The 24,753-nt window shown below is 41.1% G+C and overlaps 1 protein-coding gene across 1 annotated transcript in view; it reads left to right on the forward strand.

The window, feature by feature from the left end:
- Nucleotides 1–24,753, forward strand: part of ush2a (Usher syndrome 2A (autosomal recessive, mild)) — a 370,702-nt gene that overhangs the window by 237,554 nt on the left and 108,395 nt on the right. Inside the window, exons 44-48 of the mRNA XM_042333157.1 lie at nt 4,424–4,752; nt 10,407–10,529; nt 12,278–12,441; nt 13,807–14,016; nt 23,985–24,187. Coding sequence (XP_042189091.1) covers nt 4,424–4,752; nt 10,407–10,529; nt 12,278–12,441; nt 13,807–14,016; nt 23,985–24,187 — 1,029 coding nt within the window. The remainder of the gene's footprint in view (nt 1–4,423; nt 4,753–10,406; nt 10,530–12,277; nt 12,442–13,806; nt 14,017–23,984; nt 24,188–24,753) is intronic.

The following is a 24,753-nucleotide window of genomic DNA, read 5'->3' on the forward strand; positions in this document are numbered from 1 at the left end:
TTTGAGAATATTGCTTAATTTTCTTGATGCAACTCTGTGCCGTGCTTTGGTACATCAATGCTCGCTAGCACAGAATAGCAGGTTCATCTGAAGTTTCTTTAACCTCAAGGTCCTAATCTCAGCTGCACTGTCAGAAAGAAGCCCCCCAGTGGATAATTGAAATTGGCAGATAATTAAGGTTCCACTTTGTTTCTTTTGATTTTGTTTCAGGCTCAGGAGAACGACTCCTAGATTATTTTCCTACATTTATCATGCCAGCTTTATAGAGAGGATGTGCTGGTTCTGGTGGGGTTGTCATTCAATATGATGTGCTTGCTAGTCGATGCACGGAAGACCGTTCAATGAGTTAAAAAGGAAACTTCAAAGATCAAAATAAAAAAAACACAGAAAAATGCTGCAAATCCACAGGGTGTCGATCAGAATCTGAAAGAAAAAAGATAGATTGACGTTTTGACTAAGCCCCTTCTTCAGAATTGAAGCAATGGACTTGGGAAGGAGCCTCTTCATAGTAGATGTTAAAAAATGATTGAATATACTGTACAAAGAGGCATCTGTTACATCATCAACAGATTGTGAAATGTTACAATGGGTTGGATTGACAAAGGCAAAAGGATCCAAGACAGCTGTAGGAAGGCTTGAAATTCAGGCACAAGCTCTTATCAAATAAAAGGAGAAAATCATAGGATGGATGGAGTGAGAAAATGGAGGAGACAACTAGGTTGTGCTTATTTTAAGCTAGTTATTTAAGCATGATGGATGAGGAAGAGATTCTTAAATTTTGTGTTGGACTTTGCCCAGGAAGCCAAGGATGGAATGGAAAGAGAACTTGGAAGTGGTCAACCATAGTGGGGTCAGGATTATAATTTGCATCAGATCATGAAAATGAACCCAGAATAATACAATGATATGCCATGGCAAGAAAAGGGGTTCAGGATTGTGAAGAGAAGTTTGAGGATAGACACTTAGAGCTTTTCTTTACAAAATGGGTAATCAACAGCTGGAACAGGTTTAAGGCACTGGACTTACATAAACAAGCAAATAGTATAATTGTTTATAAATATATGCCTTGCCCCCTCTCTCAAGTCCTGCCTGAAAACTTTCCTCTTTGACAGTGTTTACAGCCACCTCCCCACTCCCCCCGGCTCAGAGTCAGGCGCTGCCACTGTTAAGCGCTCTGAGACGCTACTCTGTGTGGAGGGCATTATATAAGTGCAAGTTGTTGTTGTTATAGTGGAAAGTTGTTATTCTGGAAGGATGCAGATATTTATTACAATCTCTTGAATAAACCTTTTTTTTAGAGCCAGGGGTTTGAAAGCTACCCCAATGTTTGGGAATGAAGTGTTTCAAATCTCTATAAACTTTCAGTGGCACATCCTACCTACAGAGAACAAACGTGCCCTGAAGAGATTGACTTCTCCCTAAGTTCAAATCAAGGAAATATTGAAGCAAATTGGTTTCAGTTTGTTCAATTGCCAGATGCTTCTTTGGAATTTGATTTGTATCAATGCCAGATTTAGGGGTGTTTGGTTCTCCCAAGGATATTACTGAATACATTTACATATTAAAACAATACACATTAAAAAAAGTAGATTGAGTTATTTGGAAAGTTGTGTTCCATTTATGCTCAATATGAAACAGTAGAATTATTATGTGGTGTCATTGCAATTTGTCTCTCTCAAAGATCATTGTTAAAAGGGTCGTGTAAAAAGGAAGGAACCTTTGATACCCTGATTAAATTTAAATTTAACAAATTAAATGTTGATGCTCCAAAATTGCAACAGTGACAATCATTATGTTTTTAAAACCTAACAAACCTTAAAGTAGGGGAAACTTTCCAATAGCGTGAGAATTTTTTTTTCCTAATTTAAAATATTGTGCTTAATATTGCACTGGAGCCTTTTGTATGAGAGCGCCACTTTTATATGAGAGCCCCAACTTTGTTTGTCAAATTAAATTAAGGATAAATTAAAATAGTTTTGGGATTTTCTTAAGCATTAAAGCTATATTTGAAAAAAGTGCAACTATGTTATTTCAAACTTACTTTTGTTTCGCAAAATTTAAATGCATAAATATAATTTAATTTTTAACTTCATATTTTACCACACCAGCACAACTTGATTTGCTAGTGACAATCTTTCTGTCTCTTCAGATAGTTTAAGCATCACTTTCTTTATTTTGCCTATTTCACCCATTCCCCGAGGCACTGATTCTTGCTGGGGTACGATTCCACAGGCACAGCCTGCCCTTCAGCACCTCATAAAGATGGACCAAAAAGATAGCTGTTTGTTTTCTCAGTCAACTTCGTGAGATGACTTTTCTCTCCGATTTTGCATAAAATCCAGATTGAATGGCACAGAACTATTCTTGCCTAAGGGAGTGAGGTTTTCTAAACTGAAGGAACTGACCTTTTAATTCCTCTTTGCACCCTGTGTTTCCTTACTCCACACACCTCTGTTTAGCTAGCTGTTAGTAGAAACCCGGTTGTTAGTTGATTGGCAGATTGCTTTTCCAAGGGTAATAATCTCTTTTAAAAAAATAATAACTATTTGGTCACTAAATCCATGACTGTTTGTGGGACGCTGCTGTGCACAATTGGCTGCTGTGTTTTGCCCACAAAATATACAGTCAATTCACTTTACTGTATATTCTGTGAAGCGCTTTGAGACGTCTTGAAGACATGATAAGGCACTATATCAAATGCAAGGATTATTATTATTATTATTCTGTGTCCGGATACCCATTGAAACAAGCTTTAATTGTCCATACATTCTTCATTATACAAAGTACAGCTTAAGTCAACATTTCAAAAAAGGAAGAGAGGATTCTGTTACTTTCTGGAAAGAGGGTTTGCCTTGTTCCCTTATTATTTTTTTGAATCACCTCTTGGATGTTCCCACGAGTGACAGCTATACTCGTGAGATCCATTTTGTTCAGATTTTGCAGAAATAGCTTTCAAACATTTTGAAGCCTCTATACAAAAATAACTTTTTGGCACCAAACACACAATTTTAGATTACTATAGATCAACATAGCGAAGGTGCATGATACATAAAATGAGCTGACTCCACTCTGAATTCATGTGGTTTGACTATGAGCACAGCTACTTTTAATACTTGACAGATTGAAGACATCTGTCAGGTGACTGTGATCTATCACAGCTTCAGAAGACGCATTTTGACCACAGAATATTGCAAGTGCCCAATTAAAGTGCTCTTGGATAAAATCCATCTGCTTACCAACCTCAGCAGTCCTTTCTCTTTCCCCTGTGATGAAGAATTCCAGTGGATCAGGGAGCACAGTTGAACAGGAGGTTTTTCACTTACCTGGAAAATGATTTCCAATCCTTCTTTCCTTCCCCACTGTCTACTGTTGTCTGGTGTGTATTTGTGTGTGTGTGGGGGGGAGGTGTTGAGGAAAGAGAGCAATCTTTGTAGCTGCTTTTATCAGATCAGGCAAAGGTGACAGCTGGCATTTGTGTCTTGTCTATTTTTCCAATTTCCTCTTCTTGCAGGTAGTTCTGAGAATCCTATATGTTTTGAGTGGGACTTTTTTTTGAACATTGTTGATTATTTTCAAAGTCCGATCCATTGTTGTTCTAAATAATCCAGAAGTTGATGAATTGCTTTTTAATTCAACACCCGAAAGGACTTGAGGTTCCATGTTATCCTGCATCTCAACAACCCAAATTCATTTGAAGTCCTATGTTTATTCTATGATAATCCACAATGGAAGCAGCCTAAAGAGAGCTTCAATAGCAGAGGTTAAATAATTCCATACAGATCTTAGAACAAATCCAGGGTTGGTGGCGGATGATTACAGCCAGTAATTCAGCCTCAGTCTTCAGATGAGCCACAAATTGTTTGAGCTTTGTTCTTGTGATTTGTGGGACATGTAAATCCCTCATTATATTTCTGCCTTGATATCCATTCTCACTTCATTCAGTATCATTTGATTCTTGACTTTCAAATGTTTGGTGTAGCTTTATTACTGCTTTATTCTATAATGCAGTGTCCCCCCCCCCCCCCCCCCCCCCCCCACATATGCACACACATACATCAGAGCCAGATCTGTTTTTGTCCTCCAGTTTTTCTTCTCGTTCTGTAGAAAACAAATTCCATTGATTGCTCAGGTACCACAAGGACTCACTTTGTTGGAGTTCATGGGTGCAAACCAGTTCCATTGTGTGTGCTAGTACATCAGTGGTCACTTAGCTACCTCAGTCATTTCAAGAATCAAAAACCGTTAAAATAAACAGAATGGGGGTAAATCAAAGATTTTTTGGTAAAATCTTTTGTCTATTTAAAAACCACCTGGGACTAATATTGGCGGGTTCAAAGCAGCGCAGTTGGCTTATTTCTTACTGACATTTATGACCCCAACATCAGTGTGAATCTGGTTAAAGTATATCTCAATTATTCTGCAGGTTACTTGGCAGCCTCCTCTGATGGTCAATGGTGAAATCCTTCACTATGAAATCCGAATGCCAGATCCCCGCGTCAAAATTTCTAACACCTCAGCCTTGCACTACAAAGTGCTGAACTTGATCCCATTCACTAATTACTCAGTGACGATTGTTGCGTGCACTGGCGGAGGAGGATACACAGGGGGCTGTACTGAAAGTTTACCAACTGGATTCACTACTCACCCTACAAACCCCCAGGACATTAGCTCCTTGGCTGTGACCCCCATCAGTGAGTCATTCATTGCTGTTTCGTGGCAACCTCCAACAAGACCAAATGGGCCAAATGTAAGGTAAGCTTCCTCTCCCAGTTATTTCCCACATATTTTATTGCAAATCCTCTAACTTCTGGAGTTTGTTTTTATAAAATTGGATATTTATTTTATTTTTTAATTCAATCCCATACTGTCAATCAAGGGAACTAATATAGAACATGGGGAGGGAAGGTGGGGTGTGATTCTCTGATCATTAATAAATGTCCCAACCTTGGTTGCGTGAGTTTACCTATTTTTACCCTAATAAGCTCACACTGATAAGTTCATTGTGTTTATTGCCAGCAAGTTGTAGTCGCCTGCCAAGGTCTGTAAATTTATCAAGCATTGCAGAATCATTCTCAATATGATGAAATAAACTGAAGGGTAAATATTCAGTGTTAATCATTTTGTTGCCTACTTATGATGAACGAAGAGCATGCTGCCTAGGCTCGAGAGGTACTCAAGTCATTCTATAAAAAATATATATTCTATTGAAAATAAAATTCTCAGTTCTTTGAAATTCAGAGTTGCTCTGCAGATTCTGTTCTAAATGATTTCCCATAGGGCACTAAAAGCATCAGGTTAAGGTAGATTCATTAACATTCAATGTTATAATATTTCAAAAAGCTACCAATGTTATGAATCACAACAACAACAACTTGGATTTACACAGCGCCCTCCACGCCGGACGGCGTCTCAGAGCGCTTCACAATAACGGATCCCGGGGCCGAGCCAGGGCGAGGGGGAGGAAGGTGACCAAAGGCGCGGTTAAAAAGAAAGTCTTCAGAAGGTTTTTTGAGGAGGGGGTTGATGACAGCAGTTTTGAGGGGGTAGGGACTGATCCAGAGGAGAGGGACTGGTTGATGACATCAGCCAATAGTAGGCAGAGGAGGGGGAACTTGGTGGGGAGGGAGTCGTGGCAGCAGGTGGTGGGTTTCATTGAAGTGATGGTGGGTGAGAGGGAGGAAGGAGAGATGGGGAGGAATGAATGTAGGATGGGGGTTGTGGTAGGAGCTGATGATGGGGAGGGTGAGGGGGACGGAGAGGGGGTGGTGGTGGGTGTCAAGAGGTTGGAGGATGAGGCTGCCTGGCAGATATTATATATTTTGGTTGAAAAGAAGTCCATGACCTCCTCGCACTTGGCATCTGATGTGAAGATTGAGGAGGCCTGAGGGGGTGCACGGAGGACGTAGTGGGTGGTGGAAAAAAGGACTTTGGAATTGCTTTTTGCCTCCAAGATGATGTTGGAGCAGAAGGCTGTTTTCGCATGTGTCAAAGAATGGTGGTAACTGTGGAGATGCTCGAGCTACGGTTGGTGGTAACTGTCAGACCAGTTTTCTGCCATCTGCACTCGAGCAGCCGGGTTTGGGTTTTTAGGGAGTGGAGATGACTATTGTACCAGGGGGATCGGATGGGTTTGGAGATGGTCCTGGATTTCAGGGGGACGAGAGAGTTGAAGATGGAGAAGAGGCGATCATGGAGCAGCTGGACAGCTGCTTCAGGATCTCTGCAGGTGGAAGGCCAGAGGGATAGGATATTGGAGGATGTGAGGGCCTTTGTGAGGGTCTCAAGGGGTAGCCTTTTCCACGGGTGGTAAAGTATGGTTGAGGACTTGGTGGAGGAGAGCGGGATGTGAGAGGAGAAGGAGATGAGGAAGTGTTCCAAGATGGCCAAGGTCGGAAATGTCAAGGCAGTGGGTGATGACGAGGTCGAGGGGATGGCCACGGTTGTGGGTCGGTGAATTAATGTGAAGGCTGAGGTTTAGGGAGGAGAGGAGGGCAGTGAAGTCAGAAGACGTGCAAGGGGAAATTAGGTGGAGGTTGAAATCGCCCATTATGAGCAGGCCTTCGGAGCAGGGTGACAGGGAAGAGAGGAGAGTAGAGATGTCAGAGAGGAAGGAGCCAGGGGGCTAAGAGGGGGGTGGTAGAGCAGAAGGATTTTCAATGGGAGAGAGGGATGGAAAATGGTGAGGTGCTCAAAAGAGGGAAAGCAGCCAGAGGGGTAGAGGGTGAGACCAAGGGAAGCTTTGGAGATGAGGGCAACCTCGCCGCCATGTTGGTTTGGACGGGAGGGTGTGGTGGAAGGAGTAGCCTGGAGGGGAGGCTTCAACCAGGGGTACGGGGTCATTGGGAGGAGCCAGGTTTCTGTGAGCCCAAGAATGTCAAGGTGCTCATCCAGGATGAGGTCAACAACAACAACAACAAGATTCCATTTATAAAGCGCCTTTCACGTCAGGAGGACGTCCCAAGGCGCTGTACAGTTGGGTCATGACCCGAGCAGGGGGGAAATGGTCAGGGTGAGGGAAGGGAGGGAGCAAGGAGGGGGGAAATGGTCAGGGTGAGGGGAGGGAAGGGAGGGAGCGAGGAGGGGGAAGAGAGTCGAGAGGGGAGCTGAAGGCACGGTCAAAGAGAAAGGTTTTGAGACCGGCCTTGAAGGAGGAAAGGGAGGAAGCAAGGCGAAGGCACTGGGGGATGGAGTTCCAGAGCCTGGGGGCTGAGAGGCTGAAGGCCCGACCACCGATGGTAGGGCGGTTGGGGCCGGGGACGTGGAGCAGACCGGAGCCAGAGGAACGGAGGGTACGGGCAGGTAGGTAGGGGGATAGTAGGTTGGAGAGGTAGGAGGGAGCAAGGCCGTGAATGGCCTTGTAGGTGAGGATGAGGATCTTGAAATCAATCCTCTGGGGGATGGGGAGCCAGTGGAGGCGAGCGAGGGTGGGAGTGATGTGGTCCCGAAGCCTGGTGCGGGACAGTACACGAGCTGCAGAGTTCTGAATGACAAAGATCATGGATGGTGAGGGTATTGTTTGTGAGGGAACGGACATTTTGAAGAGAAATGTGGGTGGGTTTGCTGTTGGAAGGAGAGGGAGGAGAGAGTGATGTAGAGAGGATTTTAGGTTGTACGGGAGAGATGGCTGTGGAGTGCGGGGGGAGTGGAGAGTTGGGAAGGGTACATAAGAAGGAGGGGGAAGTTGTGTTTGCCTTAAGGAGATGGTTTGTGCGGAGAGAGTGAATGATGGGACACTTGGAGTTGCTGCTCTGGGACAGCCAGTGCCGGGAGCCATGATGGGCCCGGGGGAGGATGCCCAGGCTGGAGGAGAGGGAAGTGGTGATAATGTCAAGGAAAGAGAGAAGGGCGGTGGGAGAGAAGGACAGTGGGAGAGAAGGACAGAGTGGGAGTAGCGGATCAAGCGGGGTAGGAGGAGAGCCATTTAGAGTGGAGGGGGAAGCTCAGGTTGGGGCGGCAGCCAAAACTCGCACGCAGAGACTGGGAGCGAGCGATTAGCGGGACGGCATCAGCCTTCAGGCTGTGTGGTCGTGGCTGGGATGGCAGTGACAGGGGCTGCCAGGACATTGTTTAATTATGACGTCACGCCGACGTCACTTTTGTAAATCGGCGACCCCTCCTCACCTCGCTGGGCTTTAAACCCGCTGCTAGGCCTCGGCTCCGCCCCACGCTCTCCTGACTCCGCTCCCAAAACAGGATATTATAAGAGCCCACAGACCTAAACATATGTTTAATGCTATTTTTCACAATCTGACAATTCTATATTTCTCATATAGAAATGTCCTTCTAATCCATTTTGATGCATCAGAAAACAATATTAATGAATCCTCCAATTAGTTTGTTAATAAAGTATACCTATTTACAACATAGTGGCGTGAATCCTTGGGCCAGCTTCTGGCATAATAATTCTGCAACTAATTGCAACTTCCGGTTGCAAATGTAGAATTAATCAACAGGATAACCCTATTTTAATGTGGCTCACTATAATCCAGATTAATTTATCACATGACTAGGTTATGCTTTGTTGTAAAAGACCTGCAGAAAATCATTTTTCAAATTAAGGCTCCAATTTAATAATGTTCCAAACTTCTGCATGATCTTAAATTTTAATTTTCATACAAGTTAAGTGCATGCGTAATTCTGAAGAGCGAAACAAGCCGATATTGTAAATTAGATGACCTTCAGTGTTCACAACCGGAAATTGCAATTAGCACATCGATTCCTATTTGAAAATATCACAAATTAGACCTGATTATGAAACATGCAGAATAAATCAGTGGTCAGTTGTATTGGAGCCAGTCTCCTCACATAACCTTGAGGAGGGGATTTAAGGAATTGCTTTGCTGGGGTATAAATGTAACAGATATGAGACAAGCTGAATCCTCCTCTATCCATCTAGCTAAAATTAAGTTTTTTAAAAAATCCCACACGTAACCATTACATCTCGAATCATCTTGTCCTCTCTGCTCCTCTTTACAATTGGTGGTGGTGTTGCACAATGGGTGTTGGCCTACACTTGGGTCTCTCAATAAACAAAATTATGCGGCAGATTTTACGCTTGAGTGGAGGACATTCTTTAATTAACTTAAAGGTGAGAAGGCAGATGTGCTCTGACAGCTCAGAGATTGTTTCAAGTTATACGTTTAAACTGCCAAAGATAACATTGCAGCACAAAAGTATTACAGCGCGAACAATGCTGTGTGCTGCTTGTTGTGAAGATGTCTGAGGGGGAGCATTAGTGCAGAGAGAGAGCGTGTGTAATTCTTCACTGTGGTCTTACTGCCATCGGGTTTACAGATGTATGTGAGAAACAAAGCAGGGTATGTTATCATGCTGCTGATGTGAGTGTGATACATTTACACTGCTAACTTTGTACCAGAGTGAGTTCAGTATGGAGTGCACCTTTGTACAAACATGGCAGCATCAATATAAACTAAACAACTTCAACCTTCTACTGCTACGTTCATGCAGTCTTCAGATGCACAGTTCATGACCACGTGGATTTTGAGGTGAAGGAATATATATCTGCTTCCAAAGACAAGCTGCATTCAATGACTGGTAGACAGTGCTCATGATAGTAGCTTCAATATGCCGTGCATTATCCCTTCATGCATCCAAATATCCAAACGTATATCTGCTGGAATCTGATGTTTTAATGGAGGAAAACCAATTTCACTGGGGTTTAATTTGCAGGTTGTGTTAACCATGTGTAAGCATAATCATTATAATAATCCTTGGACAGCAGAAATTCATTAGGATGTTAGCAGAGTTGAGGAATTTTAGTTATGAGGCTAGGCTCAAACATTTAGTGCAGTTTTCACAGGAACAGGATTGATTAATAGTGACTGAAAGGTTTGGAGAGAAAAATTATTCCCACTGGTAACTTATCTCAAAGGATCAGTTGAGGATTGTAACTGGAACAATTAGGGAGAAGTTAGAAGAAATGCTTTGAAGCAGAGTTGTTAGAACGCAGAATGCTTTGTCTTAAGTCGCTAGTGAGGCTGAAAGTGTATCAACATTTAAAAGGAAATTGAATGAATGAACATTTGAAGGGAAACAATGTTAAAGGGTATGGGAAGAAAGCAGGGAATTGGGACTAGCCTCGTTAGCTCAAGTGGGGGAGCCGGCATCAGCATGGGCCGAATAACTTTCTGTGCTTTAAATTTCTATGAATATCTGATAAAATCGTTATTAAATAATAATAATTTTAAAAAGGCACACCTATTGTAGAAGCAGTCAAATATTGCACAGAATATGGGGGAAGCGTATTTTTATTTAAATCATGAACGGTGTTTAAATAAGTGAGAGGAAAATTTGTTAAGCAATGATTTTAGGCTGGTAATTATCAGTGATTTTGTCACCAGACATTGTGTTTGATAATCATACTGTGCAACCTGTGTTTTTTTCAGATACGAGTTGCTGAGGCACAAATCCCAACAACCACTCACACCAAATCCCCCTGAAGATTTAAATCTTTGGTTGAATATTTACTCAGGGACACAAATGTACTATGAAGATAAAGGTCTTAACAGGTTAGATTAAACTACATCAGCTTCAAACAAATTACAATTTCATTTGCAAATAATTTATTGTGTGGTGTTTGCGACTTTCCAGTATTTATAATATTCAAAATAAACGCTTTTTTGTATAAAATGCATTAGAATTAAAATAAAACTGACTGACAGTTGTATTTACTGTTTGTTTGGAAGCTGTCTCACCTTGTAATGATTTTCCATTCCATCAGCTGCACTGTGCATTTGGAGGCAATTGTTTCAAAAAGACAGCATTTCTTTGTGATCCAGCTGTATTTCAAAACTAACAAACATTAAATCTATACGTTAAGTTCCCCCCCAGGTTCCACACCATCACATTAAAGTACAATTTAAATGCATCAAACTCATGTTTTATGGATCTGTTAACAAGACACTGGCTGAATGCTTGCTTTATCAGACAACCTTCGTTGAATATTACTTATTTAAATTAATTTTATTTTATGAGGAAGCTGGGGTGTCTAAAATGATCCTCTATTTTCATTCATAGTTTTAAATCAAGTTAATGGAGCATGTTTTCTTGAACAAGGTGCATGGTTAGCAACAGAAAGATTCTTCAAAAATTGTAAACTGCTGTACAACTGGTCCAAATATTCTTGAAGAAACTAAATCTGTAACAAAAAAAATCTTGGTTCCTTTTTTACTGTACTATTCCTGTTGCTGGAGAATGTTGTTAACTGCATTGAGCAGAAGATGAGCTGGAATGTCATCAATTGCTGAGTGCTGGCAAGACTGCTTCTCTTCCACTTCTAACAGTTGAGATCTAACTGAGTTCATACCACCAAACATTCCCTGTCTGTCCAATTCCAACTTTTCTTGGAACTGAAGTCCACCTTCCATATTGTTAATGAAGTGAATCATTACAAATGGCTTTTCCATTACTTGTGTGACCATCTGCGATCCATTCTCACTTTACAAGGTGGCTGATTATTAACGTGCAGGAGAGTGCGGAAGTTAATCATCGCTAGAAAGTACACAGTGAAGTGAGCTTGTATTTTCAAGACAGGCACACATCTACTTGGGGGTCTAAATTGTAATTCAGGTTGAAACAGAATCTATGTTAGCTTTCAAAAGGGAACTCAATAGATATCTGAAAAGGAGTAAAGTGCAGGGGTATGGGGAAAAGGCTTTGAAACATTTGTTAAAAGAATCAGCACAGACATGCTAGGTCAAGTGGTCTTCTTCTGTGCTATAAATTTCTATGGTTCTGTATACAATTTGATGCTGGGCAATTTGCTGACGATACCAATCAGGTGACAAATATAAAGAGATAAAATAGCATTCAAAAATATTTGGACCGTGGGCTATGGAGTGGCAGGTTGATATTAATATTGATCGTTGGACACTGTCCCTAGTTGGAGTCTTTTGGAATGAGATGCTCAGCTCAACAATGTGGGGGAACTAATTTAACACCAATTAGGTACACTTATTAAATGAAATTCCTTTGAAGGCCTATTATTTCTACCTTATGATATTTCACCTTTCTCAGAATGTCAGTCTCAGATATGCACGTTTAATGCAAATGTTATGTACTTTCAACAATTTTGCATTTTTTTAAACTCGGGCGCGAGCTAATGTATGGCTCCTTAGTCTAATGTGGCAGAGGTGGAACCTGAACATAAATGTAGATATTATTCATGGGTGGATGCAATTATCTCATCAGCACTCTTGTAAAAGTGTTAAGAAGGCACTAAGCTGTCAATCAATGTGTCTGTTGTTCATTCATTCAGGTATACAATGTATAAATACAAGCTGGTAGTGTCTAATGATGCAGGCTACACAGCAGGAGAAGAAGTTACAGCCACCACACTGGCAGGTGTCCCTGTCAGAGGAAGCAACCTCACAGCAGAGGCTGTAAACCACACAACGGTAGAAGCCGAGTGGAGCAGACCAAGTACGTACCATTCACCTCTGCATTACATTTGATAACAGTGTGAACTGGTGTTGTGATTCTTTGCTGTAAACTGTAGGGTTTTTGTTTGAAACTCAAGCGCTAGCTAATCTCCACTCTTTATTCCACAAAATATACAGTCAATTCACTGTATAGTATATTCTGTGGAGCGCTTTGAGACATATCAAAGACATGATAAGATGCTATATCAAATGCAAGGATTATTATTAATCTAATGTGACATTGGTGGAAACTGAACATAAATGTAAGGATTATTCATGGAATTATGCAATTATCTCATCATCAATCTTGTACAAATAGTAATAAAGCACCACTACATTACATTTGATAACAGTTGATCATGTGAACTGGTACCATTGAATCTTTGCTGTAAAGTGTAGTGACTGTATTTGTAAGACAACATACCATTGTGGTGAAATATTAGGGGTGAATAACTACCAGCAACAGTCTGCTTCATACATCTCTTACACAACTTGTGGAGCTCTGTGGGAAAACTATGCATATAATATATGCAGAGATTTACATGAGCTGCAAGTTTGCATTTTGTGGTTACTGAAGATTTTCAGCACCTTGTTGATGACTATAAGGAACCCTGTTTGGCTCTTTGTTCTTTGGTCTCATTAAACTCTATTTTGTTCCTTCCACTAAATTTGGAATATGTTTCTTTTCTCTCAAGTGCCCAATGTCTTAATTGTTTGTACCAATGCTTATTGTGGCTTGAAAAATCCCATGATTATATTTTCATATATATATAACAACAATTCAGATTTATGTCGCCAGTTCAGAGGGATGTTAAAGATCCCATTGCACTAGTTGAGAAGAAAAGCAATTTTCTCTCAGTGTCTTGGCCAGCAATCCTTTACATAAAATTGGTCATTCACTTCCTGGCTGTTTGCTGTGCACAAATTGGCTACCGTGTTCACATGTAGAATACACAGTCATTACGTTTTACAGTGCATCCTGTGAAGCGCACTGAGATCGCTTCCTGATGTGAAAGAATTGTATGGATTATTTTATAACACCATTCATATTGGGAGAAATCTTTTAAAGTGCTTAAACAACTGACTAGAAGTGACTGTGCATTTGTAGGCAAACGTAGGTCTGATAAGATGAAATTTAAAGCACTGCATGAATTCCATACTAGGAACGATAGCTGGATGAATTAAATATAATGAGACGTCTTAAAGCGCTTCATAGAATAAACTGTAAAGTGAATTGACTATGTATTTTGTGGGCGAAACACATATCTCAGTTATGGTCTAGTTGCAATAAATGTTAATAACTGACAGAAGCCAAGCCAGTCTCATTAGTGTAACCATTTGTTTTTCTCTTGTTTTAAAACCAAAGCTTTGGAAGACTTGCAGGGCGATGTGGAATGCTATATCCTACACATCAACTCCACCACCTTTAGCAACTCCACATTCTTCCCAGCTGATGTAAACTACACTCTGCTTGGCAATTTGCGCCCAAACACAGAATATCAACTTTCCATTGAGGTTTTCAACAGTGCCCACAGTGTAAGGAGCGAGACAGTCCATGTGACCACGTCTGATGGGGGTTAGTAAAAATCACAGATGCTCGGAACAATTTAAAATCTGAGAATGAACGCAATTGATTTTTTGGAGGTTGAAATCAGTCATCCATCCATAATAAAATTTCCTATTATTGAAGGAAAATAGCTAAAATGCTTAAGTGCAGTTGTCATCAAATAATAGATCAATACGGGGTCCCAGTGAGACAGTTGCAGATAGCTCTAATAGAGTATATTAGCACAGTTTGTTCAGATCTCCCCATGTGCACCAGCATATCTCCACATTGTTGTTTTGAATTTCAAAATACAGCATGCTCTGTCAATAAATGGGAGAATATAAAAGCGATTAATATTTCTAAGTGATTTGTTCTCCGGAGCAGTGTGCTTTTAGGGTGACAGCTGAACGCAGAGCCAAACTTGATGTGCCAGGAGATTTGATGTACACATTCAGCTATCGATAAAAAAAAACGTCCCCTTGAGATTTTGTACTTGTCGGTACCTTTTCCGAAACGAGAACTTCAGGCAAATTTCCGCTTGAACCAGACATGTTTTTATTAACCTGAAACCACGGGAAATTAAGTAGGGTGAAGTTCTCTGTTTATATTTTCCACAGTTGAACTGGGAATCACCTGGCTTTTAAACCACTGCCTCCTTTCAACCTACAGGATTGTCAAGCACACCAAGACACTGCCCTGCGTGAAGGGTGCTATATAAATGCAAGTTGTTCTTCTTGTTGGGAAATGTGGCAAGATCTTGTTTGAAGAGTTAGAGACAAACTTCTGTTTTGCATGTTAGCTGGTTTGAAGATCTAAAATGCACACAATTTTATCGGAGTTTTATTCAATTCCCAATACCTGAAGGAATTCTGGCCAGTCATTCCACTGAATGAAGTTATTGATAAAGCAAATCAATCTGGTTCAGAACCAATTCCTAATTAAAAGCTACAACACTCTCTCGACTGTCTACTTGTTTTTTTCCGCTGATACTTGAATGGGACTTTGAGCTCACGGTGTAGGCTATGACCCTTGTGCAATGCTGGGAGAGCACTATATTATCAAAGATGCTGTCTTTGGATGAAAAGTTAAATCAAGGTCCTGTCTGCCTGTTCAGGTAGATCTTAAAGGTTCCATGTCGATATTCAAAAAATGTGTTGACCATCAATCCCCCAAATAAAACTGGTCATTCACTCCATGACTGTGTGCAAATGGCTACCACATTTGCCAATAAATATACAGCCACTGCATTTTATAGTAAATCCTGTGAAATGCTTTGAAATGTCTCCATGATGTAATGAGGCGCTATAACAAATGTAAGAAGTATTGATATTTCAAAGAAGAACAGGTGCATAGCATTGAATAGGATTTGTCAACTAACGCCTCATCCAGTTATATTGTACATGTTGAGGTATTAACAGATAAAATCCTACTCGTTACTGCTTAACATTTTCCTTTTAAAGTGGCGCAAACTATACAACTTCATTTCTTTTCCCCTCCCCCAAAAATATCACTTGTGCAAACATCCCATTGGTGAAGGTGATACAGTGGGCAGATCTTAAAAATTAAATCATTTGAATGGATGAAGTTAGAAGAAGCAAAGTCATTTCAGGACTTTTTTTAATGCTAATTAGTGTTTGGAGGGAGGTGGGGGTTTCTGAGGGTCTCCCAACAACAAGGCAAAATGCTCCATTAAAGAAAGTCATTTATTTAGAAAAGTGCTGTTTAATGGTACATTAATTGGACATTTGGAACAGTTTAAAGAATTTAGAAGAATGACATATATGTTGGCTGGAATCTCATTGTATGTGAATAATGCGATGTTAACTGACCCATGTAGATGAGCAATTAACAGATTAGCGTTTGCAGAGATGCAAATGGAGATCATTAATCTGCTGTTTAAATGTGCAATTTGTGTATAGACTGCAAAACTGCACTTAAAAGAAAATTACTGTTAAACACTTGATAGAACAAGCTTCCAGAGAAATAGGTGGGAGGGGAATGTGCTTAAAATATACAGTAGTTAAACAAGTTATACACTTAGGTGAAGCAGACTGTACAGATGCATATCAATATTGATACAGAATTGGTTCTTTGGCCCGTTTGATCTCATCCTTCCATATTAACAATCCTACTGTCTTCCCCATTACAGCATCAAGCTGCTTCTTGAATAACCAACTTTCTTGAGAACAGTTGCAGTTGTTCCATTACCCTCCATGTGAAAAAATACTTGATATCTGTCCTAAACTTAATTCTCACAACCTGTACTTTCTTGAACTATTTTAGTATTATTAATACTATTACTTAATATTTAATTAATACTATTACTTAATATTTTAATAATATTCTTAAATTAAGTATTTTTCGGTGCTTTTTTTCTATCCAGTCAAATTATCTTGTATACCTGTAGCTATTTCTGCTGTTAATGCCTCTTTTCGAGACCTGACCTAGTCAATCAATCAATCCACAACTGTTTGTGGGACACTGCTGTGCGCAATTGGCTGCCATATTTTGCCCACAAATGATACAGTCAATTCACTTTACAGTATATTCTGAAGCACTTTGAGACGTCTCGAAGATGTGATAAGGCACTACATCAAATGCAAAGATTATTATTATTGTTAAATCTTAGACCTGCATTTGCGTTCTCTGCAGATTAAGAAATGGTGATGTCAATTTTGTTTCATGTAATTCTATTTGGGAGCTAAAGAGCAATAGAAGAGGAAGGAAGAGCTAATGCTGGTTGATGGATACTGTTGTATCTTCTTGTACAAATCCCCTCTACTTGCAGAAATCCCTTCTTTCCCGATTCATCATGTTCTCATGCCTTGCTTGCTTTGATGCATGTCCTTGAGTGACAGCTGACATCCCATCTGGTGCCACATGCCTTACTGACCAACTCTTGCTCAAACCTAACGCAGGTATTTTATATCAAAAATGTCAAATATTATCCACTTAGAGTATCGGATGAGTTGTGGCTCACGTCCAGACACAGTATTAAATCTGTGCAGTGTTTTATATATCCAGTACATCCAGTAATGTTTAACACTTAAGTCTTTGTCACATTTATTTCATTTCCCTCTCTGAACTCTAACCTTCTTTCCTGCACACCTACAAGCCCTTGCAGACAGCATCTGCCAGGATGCTAATAGCATTAATCCTCATGTTTAAAGTGTGTTTCTGCTATAATTGGTGTGAGGTCATGTGCCTGTAGGTGGGGAGTTCCAGGAAAAATCTGAGCTTGGTTTATACTTTTAACAGGCACCAAATATGTTTGCACCAAATAATGTGTTACAATTGCATATTATAGTTCAATGCAAATGTTCAAAAGCAAAACCAAAGCTTTTATTCACCAAACTTTCAGCTCAGGCACAGTTGAGGGATGGATGTGGGTGTGGGTTTGGCGTTTTATTCTATCTGTTACAAACCATGATTTGGAAAAGTTTTACCAATGTTCTTGTCATAATTGCCGTGCTTGGGCCATCTGTTTGTAATCGATCCTGCCCTCAACCTTTCCACATAAAATAAATATTCGTGAGGACTTAAACCCTAGCTTGGTAAACATGGAAGAGCAATGTGGTGCATTGTTTGTCCTTGCAACGATGGCTAAAAAGTGCAGCACTGCTTTGAAAGTCAGGCAACACTTTCGGACTAGTAAGACCATGGCAATGTCTCACTTCCTCTCAGGACCACAAAAACTCCTCTCTTTTAGTTATCTTTCTTTTCATTTTTTCTCTTCTACTTTATTTCACTCTCATTTATCTGGCTTTCATTTTATTTCTCCCATTCTGATTTTCTTTCTATTATTCTTCTTCTCCTTCTCCTTTCCATCTTCTTCCTCTCTTACTCTTTGCTCTCGCTTGCACCTTTCTGTTTTTTTCCCCCCTCCCGTCCTTTTTTCCCCTTGCTCGTTTGCCCCCCTCTTGATTTTTCCTCCTCCCATCTTGAGTATTTTTTCTCTCTCTCTCCTCCACATTTGTCTGTTTGACTAAGTCTGTGCTTGTGTGTTCTATGTATGCATAAAACTCTTCAGGTTAAATTTCAATGTGCGCAAACACACACACACATAAACGCCCACTATAATATTCCTTGCATGTGATTCAGTACCTTATCATCATTGAGATGTCTCAAAGTGCTTCACAGGATTTTACTGTGAAGTTCAGTGACTGTATTTTTAGGCAAATGTGACAGATTACTTATGCACGGCAATGTCCCACAAAAAACATGAAGTGAGTGATCAGTTGGGGGAGGGGGAAATGTAGACTAGGATACCGGGAGAAACTCCCTTCTCATTTCTAATATTGTCATGGGATCTTTAATATCCACCTGAACAGGCAGACAGGACTCTGTTTAGCATCTTAACTGACAGACGGCACCTCCCACAATACACAACACCCTCAGCACTGCATTGCAGTGTCAGTACCAGAACTAGAGAGTTGCCCTCCAGTGTGACGCAATGTCTTTCTGAGGTGGTAGTGGATAGAAAAGGGGAGAGAGGTAGACATTTGAAGCTATTTCTATTAGATAATAATAATCCTTGCATTTGATATAGCGCTTTTCACGTCTTCTAGACGTCTCAAAGCGCTTCACAGAATAGACTGTAAAGTGAATTAGCCGTATATTTGTGGGCGAAATGTGGCAGCCAATTGCGCACAGTAGTGTCCCACAAACAGTCATGGATTGAAATGACCAATTTATTATTGTTTTATTTTATTGAGGGATTATTATCAGGCGTGTGGAGTAAGGAAACTTGCCCAAGGTTTCACCCTGCTGGGAATCGAACTCAGGTCTCTCGTTTGCAAAGCAAGCGCTCTAACCACTGAGCTACAGGACTCCACATTGATGGCAAAGACAAAACCCCACAGAACACTCACAAATGTCCCACAGGAAATTGGCATGTCAATTTAAACATCACCATCTTAAGACATTTCCCAAATTACGTGACAACAACAACAACAAATTGACATTTATAGAGCGCCTTTCACGTCAGGTGGACGTCCCAAGGTGCTGGACAGTCAGGGGTCAGGACCCGAGCATGGGGGAGGGGTTGGGTAGGGTGAGGGAAGGCAGAGAGGTGGGAGGGCGACTGAAGGAACGATCGAAGAGGAGGGTCTTGAAACTGGACTTCAAGGATGCAAAAGAGGAAGTGAGGCGAAGGGACCGTGGGATGGAGTTCCAGAGTGTGGGGGCAGAGAGGTTGAAAGCTCGGCCACCGATGGTAGGGCGGGTCAGGCGGGAGACCTGGAGCAGGCCGGAGGCTGATGAATGGAGGGAATGGGCAGGTTGGTAGGGAGTCAGCAGGTCAGAGAGGTTGGAGGGGGCAAGGCCATGGATGGCCTTGGAATTGAGGATGAGGATCTTGAACTTGATCCTTTGGGGGATGGGGAGTCGAGTCAGACGAGGGTGGGAGTGATGGGGTCACAGAGCCTGGTGCGTGAAGAGTACACGAGCTGCAGAGTTTTGGATGATCTGCAGCTTGTGAAGGGAAGAGTTGGGAAGGCCGATGAGGAGGGAGTTTCCAATAATCGAGCCTTGATATGACGAATGCGTGGGTGAGGGTTTCAGCAGCCTGAGGGGTGAGGCAGTGGTGGAGTCTGGCAATGTTGGAAGGTGGTGGTAGGCAGTGCCGTTCATGGCGCGGATGTGGGGGAGAAAGGACGGTTCAGCATCAAACAAGACACCCAGGTTCCTGACTGCCTTAGTGAGGTTGAGTGTGCAGCCGTGGATGTTGATGCTGCCAGCCCTCGAGGTGCGGAGGCACTGGCGCGAGCCAATCAGGAGGGCATCGGACTTGCTGACATTTAGTTGGAAAAAGTTTCCATACACAGACACTCCACTTTACAATATATACTGTGAGGCACTTTGAGACGACCTCCGGACGTGAAAGGTCCTATATAAGTGCTATATATGAGTGTTGATTTTAAACAAAATACTTAATAATAAGCAGAGGTTGTAGACTATTGGCATTTCTTTTTCCCCAACAGGTCTCAGTCACTCTTAGTCACAGAATGACAGCTTTTACCAGAACTAGTAGCCTAAGCCTGAGGGGTGAGGCAGTGATGTCGGATAGGCATTTGCTCAGAACACTGGTAGTCCTGGAGTGACCAACCTATATTCACATTTGCTATACAGTGCAGGGCGTTTTGACCCCAATGTGCAGAGATGTCTGGATTGTGCTTGGCACTTAGCCCTGTGCAGTCAATCTGAGATCAGTGGGGTGGGTGGGTAGGGGATGGTGAGTGGTGGTTGCTCAGACAATGCACAGTTATGATGCACTGCGCAGAACCACTTTTTATAATAATAATTTTTGCATTTGTTGTATTACCTTATCACGTAATCGAAACATCTCAAAGAACTTCACTGAGATTTTGTACAGTTCAGTGACTATGTATTTGTCAGTAAGCACAACAGCCAGTTTATGCACAGCAATGTTGCACAAACAGTTAAGAAGTGAATGATCAATCTGATTGGGTTGTTTGGCAGCTAGGAGTTCAGAGGATACTCCCTTCTCCTTTTTTTTCAAGAAGTGCTTTGTGATTTTTCACAGGCAGATGGCACCTCAGTTTAATATCTCATCTGGAAAATGGAACCTCCAACAATGCAGGGTTCCCCCAGTACTAAATTGCAGTGTCAGCCTAGATTGTGAGTTCAACATCCCGATGTGGTGCTTGAACCCACAACCTTCTATCTCAGAGGCAAGAGTGCTACCAACTGAGCCAGGCTGATACCTGTTGAGTCTCTAGCACAGATTGCCACTGTGCCACTCTAAATCCCAGCTCTATTCCATACACAGAATTAGTCATTTATACTTGGTTGTTAATTCCCATCTCTTGTAACTTTCTGTGCCCACATCTTTATTCACACAAATGTTTTACTTTTCTAACTATCAAAGATTGTGAAAAGGCACAGACATCTGTGGTTTCAGAAACCATTCAGTCTATTATTCAGGGATTATCATGTTTTACAGTTTTTATGAGGAAACAAAGAAGACAATTTTATTTGCATAATTTCAAGAACTGTTCCACTGAGATTAAACTCTGTTTTTAATTTTGACATGACGCAGAATGGTCTAATCTCCACACAAGTGGTTTGGGATGGTGGGGAGTGCACATGCCCCAATAGCTTCGGCTACTAGTTCTGGTCAAAGCTCTCATTCTGTGACTAGGAGTGACTGAGACCTATTGGGGAAAAAGAAATGCCAATAGTCTACCCCTCTGCTTATTATTAAGTATTTTGTTTAAAATTAACACTCTTATGTAGCACTTATATAGGACCTTTCACATTGGGAGGACGTCTCAAAGTGCCTCACAGTATATATTTGTAAAGTGGAGTGTCTGTGTGTTTTGTGGGTTGTTGCCTGTAATTGTTGGAGTCTTTGTCGCTTCAGAAATTGGTGTCTCTTGAAAAAACATATTCATTGAACTTGACAAAGGACTTGGTTTGTTCCACTTTTTTTGTGTGTGTTTTCATAAAGTTGGCAGAGACCTGCTTTTTGCGTTGATTTGATAATTTGCTGCTTTCATTGCCAACACATCACAAGTGCCTGGAAGCAAAAAAAAACCCTCTGAAATTGTAGTTTTATCTTAGCATAAAAATCTAATTTGTGCCAGTAACTGGGCCAAAATTTGGTATTGCACCAATTCTAAAAGTATAAGATCAGGCCATGAATATATTAGTGAAGAATGGGACAAGTCTAAACAGACTGCGGCGGCGCTAAATGGAGACTAGTTGAAAGGTCAAACCAAAACATAAGTATATTGACTTCGGTCAGATGCTGATCAGCCCACTGTGCATTCCTGGCATTTTCAGCATTTATTTCAAATTTTCAACGTTAGAGTTTTCTTTATAACTTTCACGAATATCTTCGGGTGAGGCGTTAAACCCAGGGCACAGTCGTAGAGAGGATATAGGCCCAGAGATGAACAGGACACAATGATGGAGAGGACACAATAGAGATTCACAACAATAATAGCAGGCATAAGAGGGTACAGTCATGTGGAAGGAGTCGGAAAAAAGGAAACTGATTTTGCCACACCAGTAAACATTAGGGTGAACTTAATGGAGAATTTAAAAAAGTATAACTAGTTTAGATAGGTTAAAAAAGAAAGATTATCTTCGCTGATCCAAATCAGTAATGAGAGGCTCTAACGTGTAACATTGAGGGTGATCATCAGAATAAAATAGGGTAAGATTAAAAAGTGTGTGAAATGCTTTACCACAAATAGTTATAATAATAATCTTTGCATTTGATATAGCATCTTATCACCTCGTTGAGATGTCTCAAAGCGATTCGCAGAATATATTGTGAAGTGAATTGACTGTGTATTTTGTGAGTGAATCATGGCAGCTAATTGCACAGAGCAGTGTCCCACAAACAGTCGTGGATTGAGTGAACAAATTATTATTGAGAGCATAAGAGCATGCATAAGGGATTAGATCAATACTTCAGTGGAAATAATATTATTGGAAATGAGGAAAGATCAGGAGAATGGGATCAGAGCAGATGGGGAGAGCTTGCATCCACCATAGACATTGCCTCCTCCTGCGTTGTAAACTTCCTTTGACACTGAATGACATGTTGAAATCTTTGCACATACAGTGCTGCCCACAGAGCTTTATCCCTCATTCCAGTTGACAAACAAATAAACATTGCAACCCAACACGTCTCAGTTTTTTTTCTGGTGCTGTTACAAGAAAATAAAAGGTTTTCTCTTCTCTCCCTGTTGCTTGTTAAGCAGGATTTCCATGCAACATTGCTGGTGTGGGGACAAGGCACAGAGAAATCCACATTGATTTGGTGGGACAACGATCAGGAATTCTATTACGTTGTTGTGATCACAGGGATCTCAGGCTAGCAGCATGAGCAGTCACTGTGCTGAAGGGAATATCTCCACATTGTGGAGATGCTGAGCAACACAACATGACCAGGTCCCATGTGATATTTGTGGATCAGGACTGAACTCATATAGTCTATGCCGGCACTCAGTACAATGTTGGAAGAGCATTGCATTGTTGGAGATGCCATCCTTTGGATGAGACGTTAAACCAAGGTCCCACCTGTGTCTGTTCAGGTGGACGTTGAAGATCCCATTGCACTATTCAAAAGGAAAAGGGGTTTCTCCTGGGCATTAAATGGTCATGAATTCACTTCATGGTTGTTGGTGGGGTCATTGTTGTGTGCAAATCGTCTGCCTGATTCTTCTCACAAAATATACAATCACTACACTTTACAGTATTTTACAGTGAAGCATTTTGAGACGTCTTCCTGACGTGAAAGGCTCCATATCAAATTCAAGGATTATTATTATTATTTTATTATGCGCGAGGAGGAAGAAGAAGGAATGGTCCCTTTAAACACAGCTTGAGTGTGGTGTTTCGTCCCTGGAACTCCTGCTTCGGAGGTGGCAGTCACTGGTGGCTGCAGTGCGGAAGCATGCTGGACGGGAATGTAAATGAAGATTTATATATTCATCAAGCGAGGCATAATGCCATGTTTTGCTACTCAATAGGCTGTGGCAGTGGCAATGCGAAGCATGAACAGCCAAAACTAACAGGAGTGATAGAATTCGGCAGTGGTTATCAACATAATAGAAAAGAAAGATCTTCCTCAAAATTCCACAGCAAATCAGATATGTCAATAATGCCTGATCTTCTGCAGAAATAAAAAAAACTCCTTTATTTGGTTATGTTTCAGTTCCCTAAACGAAAATCTTAAAACTCCGATAGCAAATAACCATATAATTTGTCTGATTCGTATTTGCTCGATAGCCCTAGTATCTTGTTCAATTAACGTTGCCTTCTTTATTTAAAGTTTCCCCTTTTTTTGTCTGTATAAATTCTTTTCTTGCATGATTGCGTTTTTATTTCAATAAGCTGACCAGATACTCATTGAACGTTTTCCTTTTTGCTTCAAAACTTAAATGCTCATACATGTTTTGTTAACCAACTAGTTTCTGTGACAGCTGGAATTTAGCCTGCTTTTATTCTCTCTCCCTTCATAGAGCCTGAGGGCATGCTACCTCCAGAGGTCATCGTGATCAATAGTACAGCTGTTCGTGTCATCTGGACATCACCGTCAAACCCAAATGGGCTTGTCACGGAATATTCTATTTATGTGAATAACAAGCGGCATCAGACTGCCATGAATTTGCCTGGCTCTTTTATATTGACAGACTTGTCACCGTTCACTGTGTATGAAATACAGGTTAGGCAAAAGTGTAATCTGTTCCTATCATGTTACTTGCTTTCTGTGTACGCACTGGTGTTTCTTTATATCCCACGTTAGAGAATGGTGTGAAAAACCAGAGACCTCAAAATTCCACCTCATCTTATCCTATAAGACCTTTTTGTCCACAGATTGAAACTTTGGGAGCATTTTTCCCCCACAGCACTTAACAAGAACCAGTTTTGGAGTTCAGACCGAATTTAATGATTTTACCTCAAATGTTAAAATGTAAAGTGGACTTACAAGGTGGAATCTCAGGCCTCCGGTTACCAGCATTGGAGAATTATGCTTATTTTACACTGCTCATTTGTGGGAATTGTGACCCAGCACAATTCAGACTTGAGCCACACAATCCAAATTTCACTACCATTCACAGTAAATCCCAGTGAAGGGCTTTGAGATGCCCTCCTGACATGAAAGGCGCTGTGTCAAAATACAAGAGGTTATTAATATTACATGTTATAGAGCGTATCGCACCAGTGGCCGGTTGCCAAGGCTATTTGATGAAGTTGGCCTGAGCGACACTCTTTGACTTTGTAATGCGG

Source organism: Callorhinchus milii, unplaced genomic scaffold (genome assembly GCF_018977255.1).
Source record: "Callorhinchus milii isolate IMCB2004 unplaced genomic scaffold, IMCB_Cmil_1.0 Scaffold3, whole genome shotgun sequence".
NCBI lineage: Eukaryota > Metazoa > Chordata > Chondrichthyes > Chimaeriformes > Callorhinchidae > Callorhinchus > Callorhinchus milii.